At 50.6% G+C, this 20,559-nt stretch overlaps 1 protein-coding gene across 3 annotated transcripts in view; it reads left to right on the top strand.

Annotated features, from left to right (window-relative positions):
- Stum (mechanosensory transduction mediator) overlaps positions 1–18,234 on the top strand; it is a 51,147-nt gene extending 32,913 nt beyond the window's left edge. Inside the window, exons 2-4 of one of the 3 annotated variants that reach the window (NM_001081227.2) lie at positions 7,884–8,063; positions 11,493–11,501; positions 12,244–18,234. In NM_001081227.2, the coding sequence (NP_001074696.1) occupies positions 7,884–8,063; positions 11,493–11,501; positions 12,244–12,278 (224 nt within the window). In that variant the 3' untranslated portion in view covers positions 12,279–18,234. The remainder of the gene's footprint in view (positions 1–7,883; positions 8,064–11,492; positions 11,502–12,243) is intronic. The other 2 variants (XM_006496913.4, XM_006496914.4) reach the window with 2 other exon arrangements.
- Positions 18,235–20,559: the final 2,325 nt, after the last annotated feature.

The raw sequence follows: 20,559 nt of genomic DNA, 5'->3' as shown, positions 1-20,559 counted from the left end.
CGCACAGTATGTGGTCTATTTTTATAATCTCGCTTAAAAGGACTTTCCCATCTCTCTGTGTAGCCACGATCAGACTTCTCCAAGCTGCATAAAACTTCGACATATGGAGGAAACCAAGCTTCAGTCTTCGTGAAACGGACCCCACGAACTTAGCAGTTAAAGTAATTTTTAAAAAGGGTCCGGGAAAATAGCACCTGGATAGGATGCTTGTTGCACAAGCGTGAGGATCGGTTTTGTTTCCTCAACCTCACACTCACAGAAAAGCCATGTGCAGCCGCACACCTCTCCAACCCCAGTGCTGGGCAAAGACGGGTGGATGCTCGGGGCTACTGGCTCACCGTCTGGCTGAAATGGTAAACTCTAGATTCAATGAGGGGTCCTGCGTCAAAAAAAAGATCGTGTGCGACAGAGGGAGACACCCAGTCAACCTCCTGTCACACTTGGGGTCTCACAGCCCATCTGTGGGTTTGGACCCTGGCATTCCAGTGCCTGACTCAGTACTCTGTAACATTGCATTCTGTGGCTCTCTCTCTCTCTCTCTCTCTCTCTCTCTCTCGATACCCTGTGAGGCTCTTGATAGCCAGGATGCTGGCCTTCTGAAACAGCATCCATAGTTTTGCCCTTTTCTTGGTCCCCAGAAGATGCTATATAAATGTTAGCTGAATCCACATGGGGGCTGGCATGAGCTGAGTCTGGTTTTTAGGCAAAGGCAATTCTCGTTTGGGCAGCGGTAAACCACCAACTGTTGTCTCTCACATCTCTGCTGGCTGCAAGTCAGAGAGCAACAAGCTGCAGTGCCTGTGAGCTCAGGAGGACCCCTTCCTGTTTCTGTTCATAGACAGGAGGCCCAGAGGATCCTGGGGGCTTGTGTGGGGCTCTCTGTCCCCTGTGAGGTCCTGCATCCATCATGGGCAGCAATATGAGCACCTCAGCAAAACCCAGTCATCTCCTAAAGACCTGAGTGCTGATAATACCATCAGATTGGAGAGCAAGGTCACAACGCAAACCTGGGGACAAGGGCACAAGCATTCATCACTGGGAAGCAACTTCACACCTGGGATTGCATCTTCCGGGTCTGGTGTTGAAGTCTGAGATGTTGAGTTGAGTTCTGTTATGATCTGTCATGTGTCAGCTGTGTCCCCCCCCCCCCCAAGCCTCTGCTGTGACCAGAGGAAAGGCCTCAGGGCACACTGCTCTTTTATCTTGGAGTGTGTGACCACTATTTCAGACACCCAAAGACAGTTCCTTCCAGTTTGCCTAGAGATCAGCCACATCTAACCTTGAACTCCCGTAGTGTCTGACAACGCTGGCTTGCAAATGCTCCCTCTTGGGTGGTGGGGACCCAGGGCCCCTGCTCCTTCTAGAGTTGATAAGCAAATTAATACTTAATAGGCATTTCATAATGTTACTTATCAGGCAATTGAATGAATCTCAGCCACCAGCCCACATATCTTAGTCTAACCCAGCTGTCAAGGACTGCTGTTAAGGAAAAAGACAGGCCTAGGCTCCATTTTCAGCATCTCTAGTGCTCATGGGAGAACTGGACTTCATCAGCATCCTTCATGTCCTTGGTCACAGAAAGGCTCCTGGCAGCTGCCAGCCTGGGTAAGGCCCCTCTCTGCTTTTAATCTCACTGCCTCTCCATCCGTGGAAATGTCATCTGGCCAGGTTATAAATTCTTAGGCAATGGAAGCTGCCTCCTCCTTTTCGGCAAATGTCACTGCTGATGCATCCCCCACTCTTTCACCTACCTGACTGTCCTCAGTGAGAGACATGCTGGATAGGGATGAGAGCAGAGCTGGGTGCTTTGGGGACTTCACACTGCTTTACCCCTCCTGCCCATGCCCTGAGCCCTCTCCCCACGTGTCCTGTGGTGCTGGAGCCCAGGATCTGTGAGGAGCAAGACTCAGTGCTAAAGGACTAAGACACTCTGTGGGGTTAAACTTCTGCCCATGCCTAATATCCCAGAGAGACCCTCAGGGAGACCTCAGGTGTGTGGCTCTGCTCGGCAGCTCCTCAGCTCCCCACGGTCCCTCCAGGTCCAGAGATGGAGCAGGAAGGGAGGTTGACGGTAGAGATTTGCTAAGCTCAGGGCAGCTGATGCAATGCCAGATGCCATTAAAATTAATGACCAGTTCCAGCTGACTTGGTCTCCAGCGGGACAATCACCCTTAAGTCAAGGTGGAGGCATTGAGAAGGGTGAGGTGGGGGCTGGTCTCATCTCCACAGTCCTTGTCCTCAGGAAGGAAGGTCAGTAGGAGGAGAGCTCCAGTAGGCATACTGAGATGAGTGGTGTCAGGGGATGCTGATGCCCGCATGAGGGTGTGGTATCTCTATGAGGACATCAGTGCTCTTTTTGCAAAACTGAAAGCTAACCATAGGCCCTTCCTACCACTGGTCCAGGTTGTAGGTATCAAACGTATTGGTGATTTTGTTCTGAAGAACCTTGACGTTGTCGAGATGATGATGTAAGGCCTACCCATGCTTACCTCACTATACACACACTGACTTTCTATGACATGGTCTTGAAAGTTCCTTGCTAGCCAGGATGTGAAGCTGTGGACCCAGGCTGGTTCTATGAAGTGCTCTCTGGGTGAACGAAATGACTCAGTGCAGTTCTCCATAGAAGACACAGCTGTTCTCTAGGCTGCTGCTAGCCTTGGGACCCAGGGTCTTGACCATGCTAAGCAGGCATTCCACTATAAACCCACATGCCAATCCCAGTTGGGTCCTCCAGGTCTGCCTCTGCCCTGTCAAGCACAGCTTTCTTCTCAGATAGTGCTCCAGGGTGACTGTCCTGAGAAGCTAACAGGCTATGGCCAGAGAGGGAGAGGCTGTTAGCTTCTAAGGCCACCCTGAACCTTGTCCCTAGGGTTTTTATTCAGAAATGCTGTCCCCTGTAAATTCTCTTTCCTTTGGGCTTCCCTTGATGACTGGCTAACACAATCTCTCTTTACCTCATTCTGCCCTGAGCACCAGGCTATTGTTCTCAGTGGGGCTTATTTCTCGTGCATGCATTTGTGCATGCGTGTGTGTGTGTGTGTGTGTGTGTGTGTGTGTGTGTATGTGTGTGTGTGTGTGTGTGTCTTGAACTTCCAAATAACTATCCAGTAGGGTCAGGGCTCCCTTACCACCTTCTTTCTGTCCCTCAGAGCTTATTTTCAGAGTCAGGCCTAGAACATGGGCGGCTATGTCCAACCAAGTGATGGAAGTATTTAGCTGTGTCTTCTATGGAACTGCATTAGTCATTCATTACCACCAATACAACTTAACGACTGCAGAACCAGTTGTGGGGCACATCTGGGGTCAGGCCTGATTTACAGCCTAGCACCTAGGAGTGTGTTTTACTGCAGCGACAGAACAGCAGCTTCACTGAAGGGCAGAGGACGGTCCTGCCTTCTCTAAGCTCCAAGAGTCAGCAAGTGCTCTCCCAACCCAAACCCAGCGCCTTCTCCAGCTCCCACGAGATGCACACGAGAAGCCGAACCCTTTTCTAGCTCCCAGGTTCTATTCTTGTAAGCACTGCCACCCCCTCTTCTAGAGGGGTGACTGCGTGGCTCACTTCTGCCTCTTCTCAATCCTGACAGAAGTGGGGGAGGGGACGGAAGGCAAGTTCTGGGAACTCTGTCCAGAGAGTCCTTTGGGGACTTCCATGGGTTGCAAGAGGGGAGTAGAGGGTTATTCCTCTTCCCATTGCCTGCCTCAGACCTGCATCCCGAGTTCCTTGGGGGAGGTGGCCACAGACACCTCATCAGGTGGAACGGTAGCCAGAGGGATTGTGTGGCATGGCATGTATTTGTTGTGACTCTGTGGGAAGGCCTTCCTCAGGTTGCTCCCACCCACCCATCTCTGTCACAGCCACGGTAGGATGTGTGGAACACATGCCCAGGCCTACACTCCAGGTGCTATGTAGCACAAACTTCAGTGCTTGGTGGTAGTGGGTTATCATTTTGCTGTGCCAGTTGATGTGGTCACCTCTGGAAGCAGCATGGCCAAGACCTGGGCCCTGGAGCAGCATTAACCTGCATCGTATTAAAAAGGCCAGAACCATGGGCACTTGAGTTATTGATAAGGTTGAGTTCTCTATGTGTGCGTGTCTGTCTGTCTGTCTGTCTGTCTGTCTGTCTCTGAGCCTCTGGATCTCTCTACCTCTCTCTCATGCTTGTGCATATGGAGGCCAAGGGAAAAGGACAGGCGCCCTGCATGTTCTTCACACTAAACCTGAGGCTCAGTGTTCTAGGCTGGCTGGCCAGGAAGCACCTGGGATCTGCTTGTCCTTATCCCTGTCACCCCAGCCCCACAACTCTGGAATTGTGTCTGCCAGGGATCTAGGGATTCCAGCTTGGGTCCTCTCGCTTGTGAGCAGGAGGTGCTCTTACCCTCTCAGCCATCTCCACAGTCTGGTTGGACAGTTGTCTGATGTTGTGTCTCTGCACCCCGAGTACTCTCAAGCTTAGTGGTGCATCCGCATCACCTGGGGGAGTGTTTGTTTCCTGTTTATTTTTGGTGTCGAGGATGGAACCCAGGTCTTCATGCACGATACTCAGCCATATCCTAGCCTCTGTCTCGTGCTTTTAAGCAAGCAGTTCCCCAGGGTCATCCCTGCGCTTTCAGTGAGAGATTGAGGCAGAGCTTGGTGGCCTGGGCTATAGAGCATACCCTGTAGGGGATGAATCCCTACTTTAGAGGTTTCCTCGGCAGGAAGAAAGAAGGGAGGCCACAGTTACAGAGGTAGATGGTCAACAAGAACCCACAGTGACTGACAATGAAGGACGAAGGTGGAGTGATTCACGGCTATATGATTATCACGACGTACAAGGCTTTCCGCCTAACATGGTAGCACACACCTGTAATTCCAGCACTTGTGAGGCAGACATGGGGAGGAGTCAGGGTAGGCCTGGCTACATGAGACTATCTAAAAAAAAAAAAAAAAAGTCTTCTCCATTTTGTGTGTGTTGGGGAGTTAGTTGCATCCGTCCAGATACATGCTTGCAAGACTGTGTGCTTATGGAGAGGCCAGCCACGAAGGCTGGCGGCCTGAGTTGGATTTCTGGATTTTACTTGGTAGGAGAGAATGGATTTCTCGCACACTGTCCTTTGATGTCTATACGCATGCAGAGGCACGTGCTTCTCCCTCTAATAAATAAATAAATTAAATAAAAAGAAAAGGCAGCGTAGGTAGAGAGAGGGTAGCGTGTGTTCAGCACACTGTAATGGCATCTGTGTTACTCTCGCCTTAATATTTCTCCCCCACACATCCGGTTCCTCTCCCACCATCTCTTTACATCTGCAGGGCTCTCTTGTATAACGCTGTCAGCCTGTGTTCCTCTCTCTCCTCTTCCATACACACGATGCTTCAACAGCAGCAAAGGACGGTGCCATGTGCCCTGTACTAAAGTCCCCTGTGTCCTTGTCACTTCTCAAGGGTTGCAGGGTCACAGAAAGGCACACTCTTCTTCCAGTGCTGCTCAAACCCAACAGCCCTGCCGAGAGCGACTCACTCTCTTAATTTTCCTTTCCCATGACATACATTTCTTTCTTGCTCAAAGCTTCCTTGGGGCTCTGATTTCTGCAGGTTAGGTAGAGCCATGCCCCAGTCTTCACCTTCACCCCATCCGCTTACCCGTGTCACTCAGCTCCAGTGCTGTCTAAGCTCACACCTCTCCCTTACCAGGTAAAGTGGGTCTCCTGCCCCAGGTCATTCCCCATTCCTTCTGCAACTCTGCCAAGCTGTTAACCTTCCCGATGGACTGTGAGTCTCTCTGTAGCACAGCAGGCACCAAGGGCAGGGCTGAGTTAGTGCCTGAGGCAACTAACATGGACTTGCAAGGGAGTAATCCCCCTGCCTCATGCATCCAGAAAGGAGAGCCCTTAGCCACAGTGTGCCCTTGCTAGACTATCCTTTCTGTGAGGACAAGAGTTTGGTCCTGCAGTTCCCATAGTACTGCCATGCGCTGTGCTGGTGTGGTCCAGGCCAGCTTCCTGGTTGACACACTCCAGTGACTTTCTTTATTCCTTGGGATGGAGCAGGGGAGCTTGTTTGACAAGATTTCTGGGCACTTCAGGCGTTCAAGGCTGTTGGGGAACCTGGTCGCTGTGTCTGTAACAAGTGCTGCTGCTGCTGGTGTAAGGTCTGAAGAGACTCTGAAGAGGCAGGGTTGTTCCTTTAATCACTGCAAACCACCTGCTGTGTGAGCCTTGCTAGTGGTCTGAGAGGAAAAGAGGTGATGGGGTGGGGCCTTCACTGGGGTGGCAGGTGAGATGAGGAGGAGGGCAGGGGTAAGAAATCAGCAGCAGGACTCCCAGGGCAGGCCAGAGTAAGGCCTGTAGCCTGAGAGTCGGAGCCATCAAGCCGGGAAATGGGGCTGGAGACCAAGTTCAGTGAATGGGCAACCTCAGTGCCTTCAAGGGCAGGAACTGAGAGAATTGGGGTCGTGAGAATGGTTACCAGTCTATGGCTCAACTTCCCAAAAGTCTCGATTTAGATCCTGGTCTGCCTTCGACAAGGTCATTGGCCTCTGGGGCCAGTGTGGGCTCAGTTGTGGTTGTGAGCCTGGACAACAATCTTACTTTCCGAGTCTCTATGTAAGCCAGGATGGAAGGCTCAGGACCGGCCCCCAAACCTGTGAGTGTGTGAATTTACCCAATGACAGGGAGTCTGAGACACCATGAAGCAGGGGATCGTGAGAGATGAGATTATCCAAGTGTGTCCTCACATTAGGCAGGCACGAGGGCCAGGGTTCAGGGATGGGAGAACAGCAGGTCAAGGATTGGATGCTATGCCTCTGGCTCTTGCCACGGAGCAAGGGGCTGTGAGCCAATACCATAGGCAGCCTCTAGAAGCTGGGGCAACAGGAAATGGTTTCCCTATACTAGTCTAATAGCCCCATTCAGACTGCCCTGACCTCCAAAGCAGAGGAAGGATGTGTTTGTGTGGTGGAGGCCATTAAGCTGTGGTACTTAAAGGGGTAAGACTGTAGAAGTTATGTCCTGATTCTTGGTCCCAGCCTCATGCTCCCAGAAGTAAGACTCATACTCAAAATATATTTTCAAATACCTTGGTCATATAGCTAGACTCTCCTCTGACTAGACCATAGCTTAAATTAATCCATTTACTCTAATCTACATCCTGCCACATGGCTGGTTACCTGGGCTCCAGCACCGTCCATCTGTACTTGTCACATCTTCCCTGGAGAATCTCCTGTGCCTTGCTCTACTCCAGAACTCTTTCTGCCTCCCCAATGTCCCACCTTCTAGTCTACCCTTATCCTATAGGCCATAGGTTTTTAAATTGACAGGTGATGCATCCATACAATACAAAAGATATTATTGATACAGAAGACACTGGTGGGAAGGAAGGGAAGAGAAGAGAAGGGAAGGGAAGAGGAGGGGAGGGGAGGGGAGGGAAGGTGACTGGGGAAAGGGAAAAGAAGGGATCACCTCTCAGATGGCTCTTCCTACTACACCCCTCCCCTGGGGTTGGAGTGGTTGTGGGAACATCAGGGATGCTGAGACTGTCCTTGCTGTAGTCCTGAACTCCATAGGTCCAATAGTCTTGTCCCCTAGCAACCACTACATAGGCTGGGATTGCTTCCTGACTGTCCAGATCTCTGGAATTCCCCCTCTGAGATTGGCTCCTGGGTCACCGTATGACTCTCGTTCTCCAGAAGCCATAGGCATGATGCTAGACCCTGGTAGCTCTGTGTCACATCTCTGTGTGCTATCCTCACTTTGGTGACACACTGTGGCTGGGACCCGAGCAAGAGTGCTGCCCAAGAGATGCAGGACCTACCGGCTCCTCTCCCAGCACTGGTGGCCAAGCAACGGGGGAGGACTGGGTCTTACAGCCTCCTTCTGAAGCTATCCCTTCTGGCCTCTCCCAGGTACATTCGTCTCGGCATTCACTGTGCTGTGTGGGGCACGCACCGACCTCCCGGACAGGCACGTGTGCTGCGTCTTCTGGCTGAATATCGCTGCGGCCCTCATTCAGGTGCTCACGGCCATCGTTATGGTGGGCTGGATCATGAGCATCTTCTGGGGCATGGACATGGTCATCCTTGCCAGTGAGTAATTGTTGGTATTTTCTGAGGGCACAGCGGGCTGGAGCCTGGCCAGGGTGCCAGAACTGTAGAGGAACCTGGGAAGAACAGGAGGCCTACACTTGGTGCAGGACCTCTCGCCCTAAAGGCACTCATATTCTTGAAACAGCTCCTAAGGCCACACCCTAGTGCCATGGCCACCAGCTCCAGAGCATTTTCTCTACCATGCCAGTCCTGCAGGGCGGGTCCCCAAGGGAGGGGTCCTTTCCAGCTAAGACACCACTCACTGCTTTTGCCAACGAAGCAGCCATCTCACTGAAACTGGGTAAGCCTCCTGGCCCATGGTTGTGTGTCTCCATCACAGTTTCTAGAGGAAGAGCAGGGCCATGAACTGTCTTCACCCACAGGAAGCTGTGTAACTATGTCTTACACATAGACCTGTGTGAGTCTTAACAGCGTTACACTACACTCTTTGGCTGCTTGGCGTCAAAGCCTTACACATTCTCACTGTCACTGAAGGTGTTCGTGATTCATCCATTGTTAATGCAAAATCAGTCTATGCACAGACGTGTTTGGTGGAAGCATTTAAAGTTGCAAAATCAAATTTACCAGAGACAAATGATCATTTTAAAAATAACCTGGTGGAATCTTACATCAGACGTCACCTGTCTTAACAGCCGTTTCCCATACCTCCATTCCTGTTCCTACCTCACTGACTGGAGACCTCAGTAACCTAGGCCATGTCTCCTCAGCCACTTTGTTCTTTGTCCCCTGTCCCCATCTGCTGCTCCTCACTGGGTTCACAGGTTAAATTGCCAGTGTAGAAGCAAGCCATACCTGGGGAGGCAGGAGGAAAAGCCAAGATCTGGAGGCCATGGAATGATAAAGAATAGTCTAGAATGATCTAGGACTTACTTAGCCCCAGTAAGAGTTCCTTGGAAAATGCAGGAGCTTTATGCATACACAGTGCTAGGACCAGGGTCAGAGAGACTCATCAAATTACCTCACCAGAAAAAACTCAAGTGTCAGAGCCTGGTGGAATTCAGTGTGGGTGGCCAGGGCACCAGACCTGACAGCAGGTCTTCTGGGAATTTAGAAAGGAAGTCAGTGGGTCAGTGGAGTGTCAGGATGTCCCATAGGTAAAGCTAAGCCCTCAGATGGCAGCCAGCGGGAGGAGGAGCACCAGGCAGAAGTGACGCTCTTCCCCTGTCTGCTGGGGAAGAGCTGTCAGATCAAGGTGGACTGTACAGCTCTGTGACCCGCATCTGATAACCCCTCTACTGGGGCTCACTCGCGGTGCTGGAGAGGGTCAGAACATTGCTTTTAGGAGAGACGTACCACCATTTGTGCCGCCAGCCACTGTGAGTCCCAAAGATAGCACCGAGACTTCCCAGGAGCCACCGGGTCACTTCCTCAGGGACATGTGGGATGTCTGCAGGCGCCAGATCCCATTCCCAGCTAGAAGGCCTGGGAAGGCTGTAGCATCCTTACACTATGGCTTGTCTGCTCCTCAGCCTGGCATTGGAGTGAGCAGTGTTGGGACTTTAGTAAGAGGGCTAATCAGCTTTCTGTTACTATAACAAATGCCTGTGAGAAATCAACTTTCCAAGAAAAATGAGTCACATTAACCTTGAGTTTTAGAGGGCTCAGTCCAGGCTGGATTGGCCTCATTGTTCTGAATTGTGACCACACAGCATTTCATGACAGGACAAAAGCCACCCACTTCGTGCCTGGGAAGGGAAGGAAAGAGAAGATACAAGAGTCTCCATATCCCCTTAAAGGGAATGCCCTATGCAAGCTGAAGACTCACCATTAGAAGAACTTTGTACCCGGGCCTTCAGGGGGATATTCCAGGTCTGCCATGGCAGTGAGGAATGTGCCCGACTGGGTCTCAATACGTGTGTTGGTGCCACATCTGATTCCTGCAGCTTCCTGGTATCTAGAGGCTCTTTGACTTCCAGTGGATTACCAACCATTGAACCTATCGCAGGCAGGACGATCATGTCAAAAAATGAGCTCAGCACCCCAAGGAACACATCTTAAACTTGAGATGTTAAGAGTTGAACCACTCTTAAGTCAGGAATCTTCTGTACCTGTCATTTGTCCCCCTTCATACCCAGGAACAAGGGGTCTAGACCAAAGCTGCTCCCGTTAGACCTAGGTAAGATAACATAAACGCCAAGATGTGCTCCTTCATTGCCTGTCTCCCAGGCTTCGGACTTGTCCAGAACGCTTTGGTCTGGTGTAGGAGTCACAGGATGAGCAGATGTCAGGGTCTCCAGCCCAGGCATTCCTCCTTGTCCTCTCAGCTCCCTTGTGGGTTGGCCAGGCTCTTAGTAGATGGAACATATCCAGGGGTTCTGTCTCAGCACCAAATTTTTCACCATGATTTTTGGAGACTGCAGAAGGATATCAGTCTCTGCCTCCTCTGCCAGATTCCCCCACCAATCTCAACAGCCACTATCTTTTTCTCTTTTTCTAAAAATTGTTCTCACCCTCAAAAGATGAATGCACCACTTCCACGGGATGGGCTGGGGTTGCTCTGAGCAGCCATGTTTGAGAAGGTGTCTTGGAATAGATCCTTAGAAGGGGACAGCTGCAACTGACTTTGTCCCAAGAACACCTGGGTAGAGGCTTACTCCTACTGCATAGCTGAACAAAAAATACAGGCTGGGTTTCACACGGCACCTTTGGGTGCTACCAGAAATACAGTATCAAATAAAAACTTCTGAGAAGATTCCGAGCCTTGGCTGGACATTAGAAGCTCCATCCATATTAATAATGAACAGCAATGCTCATAGCAGCTTGTCTTGGTCAACTGGTCAGTACTTGCCTGGCAGCTCTCTGACTGCTCTTTCTATTACGACATCCATAGCAGACATTGCTAATCACTTGTGGCATTTGTCTCAGCATAAAGCTCTGGGCAGTCATTACCAATTGATCCTAGATGTCTGCAAAATGTTTTCTCTCCTTGGCTCTTTCCCAAAGCATCAGGCTTTGTACGTGTGGGTCCAGTCCATAGGAAGGACTAATCATAAAGACTAGATAAAGCTGGACTGGGACCAAGGTCACCGGAGGATCTTTAGTTTGTCACTTACACCTGCCTTGGCTCTACTTGTCCCTCTTAAATCATTCAGAATGCACCCTGAGAGCATAGGCTGGGATCAGGGAGTAAAGAAAAATGGATAAAGACAGGAGGTGAGCAGGGGTGTGGGCGTGGCTGAAGGGGGCACTGATCAGACAGTGGCAGGGAAACAGGCAGAGTTGGATCCTGGCCATGTGACTCTTCACTGAGAAGGCTAACCACCCCTTGGCTGAAGCCCTGCCTCTGCAGTGTCTTTGGTAGAGCCCCTCCCCATTCTACATGCCCAGTGCTTTGCCTTGTGTTCAGATGTGTTCAGACTGTCTTCTCTCTCCTCTTCCTTCTGCTGCCTTGAATCTCTGCTGCTGCAGTCTCCCAAGGTGAGTCTGTTGGTAGATACACAACCTCTCTCCTGCACAGATATCCCACCTTCTTCAGTGGTTAGTTGTTGGTGGCACTTTTAGCTTTTCTGTGGAAAAGAGTACTTAGCAAACAGCTCCCTAACATCTGCACCATCTTTGATCACTCTCTTGTATTGCTCCTATGCCCCTAATGGGCACTGGATTATCAGCACCCAAGATTGACAGGCATCCATACTACATAGAGAGAGAGACTCAGCTGGGGCTCCTGGTGTTCCCCCTCAGACCAAAGACACTGGATGGAATTGTCCCAGATCAGTATACTCCATTATCTTAGCTCTGTAATCTCACCTAATCAGATTAGCACTGTCTATGCTGACATCAGTGCTCCAACGTTCCCCGGGAGGAATAGGGGTACAGCCGGAGCCAGAGCACTAGTGGATCTGTGTGAGGGCCTGGGTCTCATCTCTGATCCTGAAAAGCAAATATCTCATGATTAGCAACGATGCACTGAAGACTCTGTGGGCTCCAGTCTCATCCTGTCCCAGTTATCCTGCTGGCTGGACCTATGGCAGACAGTTGTTCCCCTCCTGGGCGGCCAATAGCCTTGCCTGTGAACAGTAGATCTTTGCTGCTTCCTGTACCAATAAGGTCCTCATAGAATAGGCAAGGTCTCATGAGTATATTCTGGTCTGGGGCCGTGTTGGACAAATCCTAAATGGAATGTCTCCCTAACCACCTCTCCTCTCCTTCTTCCTTACAGGGTACAAGGATCAGGGTATCCCACAACAGCTGTGAGCCTACAGGACCTGCGGGGGAAGTCCAGGGTCCTGTGAGGGCCACGCCAGGTGGCTCTAGGCACAAGGACCTTCATATATTCTCTTCTGCCATTTCTCAGATTGGGGTAGAAAGGGAGTACTTACAAAATACTATTTATTTTGGGAAGCACACCTGCTTTTCTTAGCAGGCTCCAAGGCTAACTTCTCTCCCTGCTCCAGAGCGCACAGGAGGAACAGGCCCAGAACATCAGACTGGGCTAGAGGCAGGATAGTGCCAGTGCCAGGGATACTGGGCATGCTTATCCAACTACACACTGAATAGGCACCAAGACCTGTCAGGCTGGGCTGCTGTAGGTCACATGCAGGTGATCAGTCACTCTCCTAGGCGTCAGGACTTCACGGAACACTTCCTCTGGGTCCTCACGCCCTGCTTGACCACATGGTTCCCTGTATTTGCTCGGTGGTCTCCCAGGGGCAGTGTCAGGGTGGGGTTGCCAGTGTGGAAAGGCCAGGTGATAGCCTAGTGTGTAAAAAATTCTTAGGTTCCCCCAGGAGTCTGATAACACCCCAGTGTTCGAGTTGTTGGGTGTGACTTTGTGATTTGACTGGGGGTAGTGGGGAGGTGGCACCCACTCTACTTCTGGAATGCTACTGTTAGTATCTGAATGTTTATATGCAAAATGACCAGACCAAGCTATGAATGGCTGCAGACCAGCAGCCCTCTTGGATATATTTACTATGGTCTCTCGTCCCCTCTCCTTTTTTTCCCCCTGACATGCATGTGTTTCTGAATCCAGATGGTTTGTTTTGAGGAAGATGATGGAATCCGTTTGTTACTGTTTCTTGACATCCCAGTGGAGTCTGGGCTTCCCACCCATTGCCAAACACGTGGATATCACTCGAGAATCCTGTGAATAGTCAGATGCACTGGGACTCATGAAATGTAAATAGCCTTGCCCAAGCAAGTCCTGGGGGACGTTGGAGACTGGACTGCATTTGAACCGTGAGACCTGCAGAGTGACATCATCAGGTTGGGGACTTTGACCTGAAGTTCATGTGTGCTGCAAGAAGACGCATCGTGAGGCTGAAGTTGTTGGCGGGGCATGTGCCCCTTTAAGCAGCAAACCTGGGACTGATCAGTACAGAGCCAGATCCTTACTAGGCAGAGCAAACATCAGGAAGTGGGAAGGTACCGATATGAAATTAAGAGAAAGGCCGACTCAAACTGATGGCGTCCGGGTGGCTACTTACATCTCTCTCCATCTTATTCTAACATAGGAAGAACTAACATGTGGGACAGACCCAGGGCTCAGTTCCCGGTCATGCTGGCCTTGAGCCATCAGTGGGTCCCTCATCATCTGCCTGAAACTCTGTCACAGTGTGGCCAGGGCTAAAGAAAGGAGCCGTCCACTTTCTGCCTTGGTGGATGGAGGCTCTTGAAAAGCAGCTCCTGTTTCTCTGGGGTTCCAAGACCCCACCCCACCCCACCCCACCCCACCCCACCCCACCAGCCTTCTTAATTGCAATCTTTAGAAGTCCGACATCATGAAGAGATGGAGTCCCATGATGTACTCATTTCTGGCCCTGACTCTGGGCTGGCTCGCCTGCCCTACCCTGTGTCTATCCATCAGTTTCTTCCAAGGCTGTGTGGGAACGAGTTGTACCTTTGGAACACCTGCCAAGGGGTCTAGTTCTTCCTGTGTTTCTTTCTGTTGCTCTGTTTGTTCTCAGCCCCTGTCTTGGGGTACGGGGCCAGGCTTGGTTCTCTCCACAGCAGATCACTGCTCCCAAGGAGGCTACCTCTGGTAGCAAAGCTGTACCAGAAAGGGGACTGATGGGTCAGTGTGCCCTCCCACGATGTCCGCCCACAGCCCTTCATCCCACAGAGCTAGTGATGACAGGCCTGGCAAGAGCGGCCCCCACAGCGAGGGAGAAGTCTATTTCCCTGGCTTCTGCTGGGGGTGGCTACCGGGGGAGTTGGAAGGAGATGGTAATTTGTATTGCTTGTTTAGTGACATGAACCAGACTCGAGTGGGACTTTCCTGAGTGACAAGTGTCACCATGAGTTCTAGTGTGGGATGGCTTAATACAGGGGCTTGTGAGCTTGGGAAGCTGTTTCCTCCCTAGCACCCCCTCATTCCAGGTGGATGGTGTGGGTAGACTTTAGGAGCCCCCAGAACAGTGAGTCTGAGGGGTGCTACTAGCTCCAAGCATCAGCCCCCTGGGCCAGGCCTGATTAGCATAACCATTCTCAGCCGATAGACAGTGGCTAATTCACTCCTCACAGTCCAAGCAGGCCATTGGTTCTAGGTGACCAGAGTTCATTTACTGAACACCAGCTATCTAGAAAGCAGGGCTTTGGACCCAGAAAGCGCTTAGTGGCACCAGGGCTCCTTAGTGACAAAGCTGCCTGGGTGGCATAGCTCAGGGCTGCTGTCCCAACCTTGGGAAATAACTCAGAAGACCATGCCCTGGCTATGAGTGCCAGGGGCAGACATCACAGGCACACAGAGAAAATCCACAGAGACTGTGGCACTGCCAGGATCTAATGTGGCATTGTTATCAGAGTGGCCATTCCTTCTACCAAACCAGGACCCTGGAGCAAGAGAGAGGACCAGGTAGCCTACTGTCGTAGCTCCATTTCTGTTGCTGTGGTAAAATACCCTGACCAAAAAGCAACATGCACCAGGAAAGAGGAAAGTTGGTTTGTTTGGTTTATAATCTAGCCTATGTACAGTCCATCGTAGGGAGGAGTCATGATGGCAGGAACTAGAAGTGCCTAAGTCACTACATCCACAGTCAACAGCAGAGAAACAAATGCATCCATGCTGTCCATGCTCCCCCACCCCCAACCAGTTTCATGTACTCTTAAAAAGTCCAAGATCCAGCCCACGAAATTCAGGGTGGATCGTCTCACTTCCATTAAACAAATAAGATAATCCTCCACAGGCCAATCTAATCTAAAATAATTCCTCTTTAAGACTTCCCTGGTGATTCTAGGTTTTGTTACGTTAAAACTATTCAACACTGTGTAGTGTATTTTAGGGACCATTGAGGACCCCAGACTGCGGCCAGGAAGCCACTATGAGATGACCCACCCCCCACCCTCAGACTGCCAAATCTTGCCTGGGTCAAGTCTCTGGCTGCCCTGGAGAGAAGCAAAGGAAGTGATGAGGGCACGGTCTACTCCCTGCCTCCGTGGCCCTGACCTGTGTCTAGCCCCAGCGACCCGCCCCCAAAGGGGGCGTGGCCCAGGTGCCGCTCAGCTCAGTTCATCTGCTGTTCTGTGAGCAACCTGTGGGGAGTTTTTGTTAAGCTTTCACAAGGAGACCAGAGGCTTCTCCCTGAGACACATACCTCTCAGAAGTCACAGGGAGGGATGATGAACGTCCTCCGAAGGATGAGAGCAGTATTTCTCCATGGCCCTCCTGAATCCTTGAGCTCACCCGCCCCCCTGGCTTCTGCAGGTCCCGAATGGAAGATGGAAGCAGATGGCAGCTCAAGACAGAGTCGGTGCCCGGAGCTGCCTGGCTCATGGGATCTAGGTCCTACACTCCCTCACAGGACCGAGGCTGCAAATCGTGGGGTGTAGGATGCTGGGGGCTGAGGAGCAGCGGGGAGAACTCAGCTATAGGAGACATAGGAAGCCAATTAGCTACATGGTTAGCACGTCCCCTAGACGGAAAAGGATTAAGATGTGCAAAAGAAAAGCCATCCACACATCGGGTCTAAGGCCAGCATAGAGTGGGCTGAAACCCCAAGACCAGAAAAATCCCCCCAAAGGCCCAAGGGTCCTGAAGCAAGAAAGAGATTGAATGAGTGTTCCTTTGACCTTAAGATTAAAAATGCAAGGCCTTAGTGATGGTAAATGACCTGCATGAAGAAAGCTGGGACTGTCTGTTCTGTGGTTGGAGAGGGCTTGGACTTAGAGAACCAGCTGGCCACTGCATCTCCTACTCCCAGGCAGAAGCGCGTCGGATTGCAGAGCAAGGTTTCCCTCTAGTGGAAGCAGGGAGCCAGGATACCATCTGCCAGCCCTGGGATGAGGTTCACTCCCTGTGCTGTGAGGGAGGCTCTGCAGTTAGCAAGCGTTCTTTCAGTGCTAAAGTGCTCAGGTCCTGAGCTCAGATCAAAGATGCCCTGTAGGTCACATCCCTACAGTATCCAGCCTCCACCAGTGACAGCAAGCTCGGGAAGACCTTTTCTTCACCTACCAGGAGCTCTGTCTCCTGCTAGAGAGTTCTGTGCCCAGGTAGTAGAGGATGTGGAGGTCATCTTGGACAGTGGTATTGTGAAGAGGTCATCTAAGTGGTGAGCAAGGGACTTAGAGTCTTCTTCATCTTTCTTCCTGTTAGTTTCTGAGAGCTGAATGCTCACAGAGGCAGTGTATACTTCCACTCAGAGTATGACCCAGCCTCAATCCCACGATGCACCAGGACACAATGAATCCCAACCAGAGTGGTCCTGTGCATCCCATCAGAGTGACTACAGTCTTGTTACAGCAATGCCCTTCCATTTAACTATCTACAGTATAGAAATCAGGCCAGTCCGTCATTTCCCCCAACCTTGCCAAAGCCAAGAGTCTAGAGAGTCCAAGCCCAGTCAAGCACAGCCCCACTGGGAGAGCCCAGACTCTTCCTGGCAAAAACAAACACTAGTTCGGTATGCCACAACCCCCCAAGGGAGACTAAAGAAATGACTCCACTAAAGTTAAGTCTGGGACCCAGTGAGTCTATGGAGCATTGGTGACTCTTGGTAAGCTATGTCACTGAGAAGCCCCCACCCCAGTGTGGGGACAACTCAAAGCCACAAAACTGCTGTCCTCACCCTGGCCAGTCACCCCTCCTCAACTCCGTCCACTGTGCACACCGGTTGCCCTCTCCTGGGGTCTGTGGGATCAGAATTCCCACTGCATCCCCCTATCCAGAGCTACTGCAGCCCCCCGGCTCCGGATTGGTCTGCTGGTGTGGGGGAGGGGCAGAGACCTCTTCCTGACGCTTTTCTGCGACTCTGGCAGGATTTTTATTTCTGAACGAGTACACTGCCTGCCCCAGCCCAGGAGCCAGCAAGGAGTAGAGGAGGGGGCAAGTTTTAAGCAGAGACAAATGACGTTGGGGCTTGTGAGAATCCCGCGATTTCCTGTGGAGTAGTCGCGGGCTCTTCCCGGGCTGGCTCCCTTGCACCCGGGAGCTCTTTTGTTTTGGAAGATGCTGGCAGCATCACTGTATTAAGAGCAGGCCGCGTTGTGTTGTGGATTACTGTTTTGGTGTTGCCGTTGGCTTTTGTCTGTTAAATTAACTGCTGTACATTTTCTTGTTCTCTGACGACATCGGGGGCTTACTTTTCTCACTCCTTCTCACAGGGACCCCATATGCCCAAGTCCAAGCACAGGTGGGGGGTGGAGGGCGGGTGGGGGGTGGAGGGCGGGCGGGTGGGGGCCCGGGGGTACGGAGGCATTGCCAGCCCATTCTAAAGATTACAAGTGTTCTTGGAGACTGCTCGGACTATCTCAGCCCTTGGAAAGATTCTAGACTTTCCTGGCTTAAACTGAAGCATGGGGCCCAGGTTTGACTTTTGCTTAATTTTCTCAGTGTCCCCAGGCTTGAGTCCCCACCCTTGTTTTGGGGTCCACAGAGCCCCGCAGGGGTAGTGCAGGGCTCCCGCTTCTCCTCCAGCCTTCTGCCAGCTTTGAAGACCTTCCTTCCAGCAATGCTACTGTACACGTGGTGAGGAACGCCACCCGCAACAAAGCTCGTGTACATATCTCCGTGTACATACGGAGTGTACATACATACATACATAATACAGTGTACATACATATAGTGCCCCGTGTTATAAAGATAACAGAGCATGGCATTTCTTTGGCATTCCAATTTTTTTTAACCCTTGGAAATATGGTTTTGGCAATCTTTTATTCTTCTTTTTCCTCTTTTCTATTTAATAAACATCCATGTGACCTTCCTGGTAGCTTCTTGAATTCCTGTGTCTTCCATTTCTGTAATCAGATCTCCAGCTGCCCTGAATGCTTTCGTCTCTCTCTCTCTCTCTCTCTCTCTCTCTCTCTCTCTCCCTACAACCTCACCTGCTGGTCTTTCCATTTGGATGGCCATCTTCCCCTTTCCTTGGGGACCAATCCAACATTTTCTCCGCTCACTGGGTCCCCTGTAGCCAAGGATGTAGACTCTGAACGAAGCACCAGGCCCCGAGGGTGCACAGTGCCCGTTTCCTTCCTGGGAGGTTGGACTGGCTGGCAAAGGAAATGTGTGTGAGATAGATGTTGAAATGATGCTAACCACAAATGAGCACGGGGTATGAGTAGTCAGAACTTAGAGCTGACGGTTGCCACCACGAGGGGATCTTCTGAAATGCAGCGGGGGTGGCAAGGTGCAGTCTACAGCCCAGCCAACATCTTTATTAGCTGATGCGCGGAGACCTGGGGAACCTAACAAATTTACCGATGAAGGGAAAGAAATAGATTACAGATAAACACAGGAGAACGCACAAAACTGTTGTAAAATTTGATAAAATAGACTTCGAACAAAACAACAATCCATCGGGGGAACATTATGATTCTAAATGTATGTGCCCTGAATACAGGTACACACAATCTCATAAAACGCATGCTATTTAGATGGAAAGTCACAGATTAACCTTAGCATGATAGTACTGGGTGACTTCAGTACCACACTCTTACCAATAGGTCATCCCCTCACCACAAAATATACAGAAACATTCAAATTAAATGACATTGTACACCACATGGTCTTAACAGACATCTATAGAGCACTTCATTCAAATGCTGTATAGTACTTACTCGTCTCAGCAGCCCATGGGACATCCTCTCGTACAAGGATACAACATTAAAATAATTTCCATATCCTGGATGAGTACAAGACTGTAAGGCTACAAATCAACAGCCAGAGAAACGCCAGAACACATACCAATTCGTGACGAATCTAGAAAGTTCTGGATAGGCAGAAAAAAAAATCTAACAAGATGGAACCCTTGTGGGTTATGGAAAGATCAGTGCCTGGGGGATAATTAGCCTCTGGGCTTCCCTGTACCCATGGAATATTCTAGAGCAGTGGCTCTCATATGGTGCCTCATGTTAGGGTGACTCTCAACCATAAAATTAATTTCATTGCTGGTTACTTCATAACTGTAATTTTGCTACTGTTATAAATAGTAATATAGGGCTGGTGAGATGGCTCAGCAGGTAAGAGCACCTGACTGCTCTTCCAAAGGTCCTGAGTTCAAATCCCAGCAACCACATGGTGGCTCACAACCATCCGTAATGAGATCTGACTCCCTCTTCTGGTGTGTCTACAGTGTACTTACATATAATAAATAAATACATCTTATAAAAAAAGGTTTTAAAAAAATAAATAGTAATATAAATATCTGATTTTTTTCTGGTGGTTTTAGGTGACCCCTGTGAAAGGGTCACTTGGCCCCCCCAAAGGGGTTGAGACCCACAGGTTGAAAATCACTCTCCTAGGGCATCTCAGGGTTCATGAGCATCAGGTGGGTAGAAAGAATACATCATCTCCTGTCATTGGTTCAGGAGCAGCTGGCTGAAAGACAGAGAGAGATGTGCCTGCAATTTTATCACCAGTGCTGGGGTGATCAGGGACCAGCACTTAGCTCCTCATATGCCAAGGGAAACGTCCAGCCTCTTCCTGTCTATCAGAACAACCCACAGCTCGTGTTAGCTTTCCCATAGCTGGGGGACTAGACCGTCTAATATAACTCAAAGGAAGAAGGATTTGTTTTTCAAATCGTTTCAGGGATTCTAATCTATGTTGGGGACCAGTGGTGAGAGTATTGTAAAGCAGAGAATTTCACATCATAGCAAGAAGGAAGAAGAACAGAGCAGCAATCAGGAGGGGCTGGGGCAAGACTACACCCCTAAGAGCACACACCCAGCGTGGAGGACAGAAGGGAGGACGGAGGACTCCACCTATCATCTATATACGTGCCTGGGGCCAGGTGTGCCCTCTCCTGTGCCTAGCCTTACACGCCCACAGCTTGGCCTTCCCTGTTATATAGAGAGGGAAATGAGAATGTGAGAACGGCCACACTGTGTGTTCTTCACAGTGCTGCTGAGCCAGCCAAGGTGATGGTGAGCCTGCTAGAACCTCAGCTGGGGCCACAGCCCAGCAAGCACTAGAGCTGAGCTGTCTCCAGCTATGGTGGTGTGACCCAGACCTGTAGACCTGGCTCATGGTGGTCATCTGTTCCCTAATGTGAAGCCAATGCAGGCGCTTGAAGTTACGGAATAAGAAACTGCCTGGGCGTGG

The sequence above is a fragment of the Mus musculus genome, chromosome 1 (genome assembly GCF_000001635.26).
Source record: "Mus musculus strain C57BL/6J chromosome 1, GRCm38.p6 C57BL/6J".
Lineage (NCBI taxonomy): Eukaryota > Metazoa > Chordata > Mammalia > Rodentia > Muridae > Mus > Mus musculus.
Note: the sequence above shows the minus strand (reverse complement) of the source record. Positions and strands in the feature narration are given on the sequence as shown.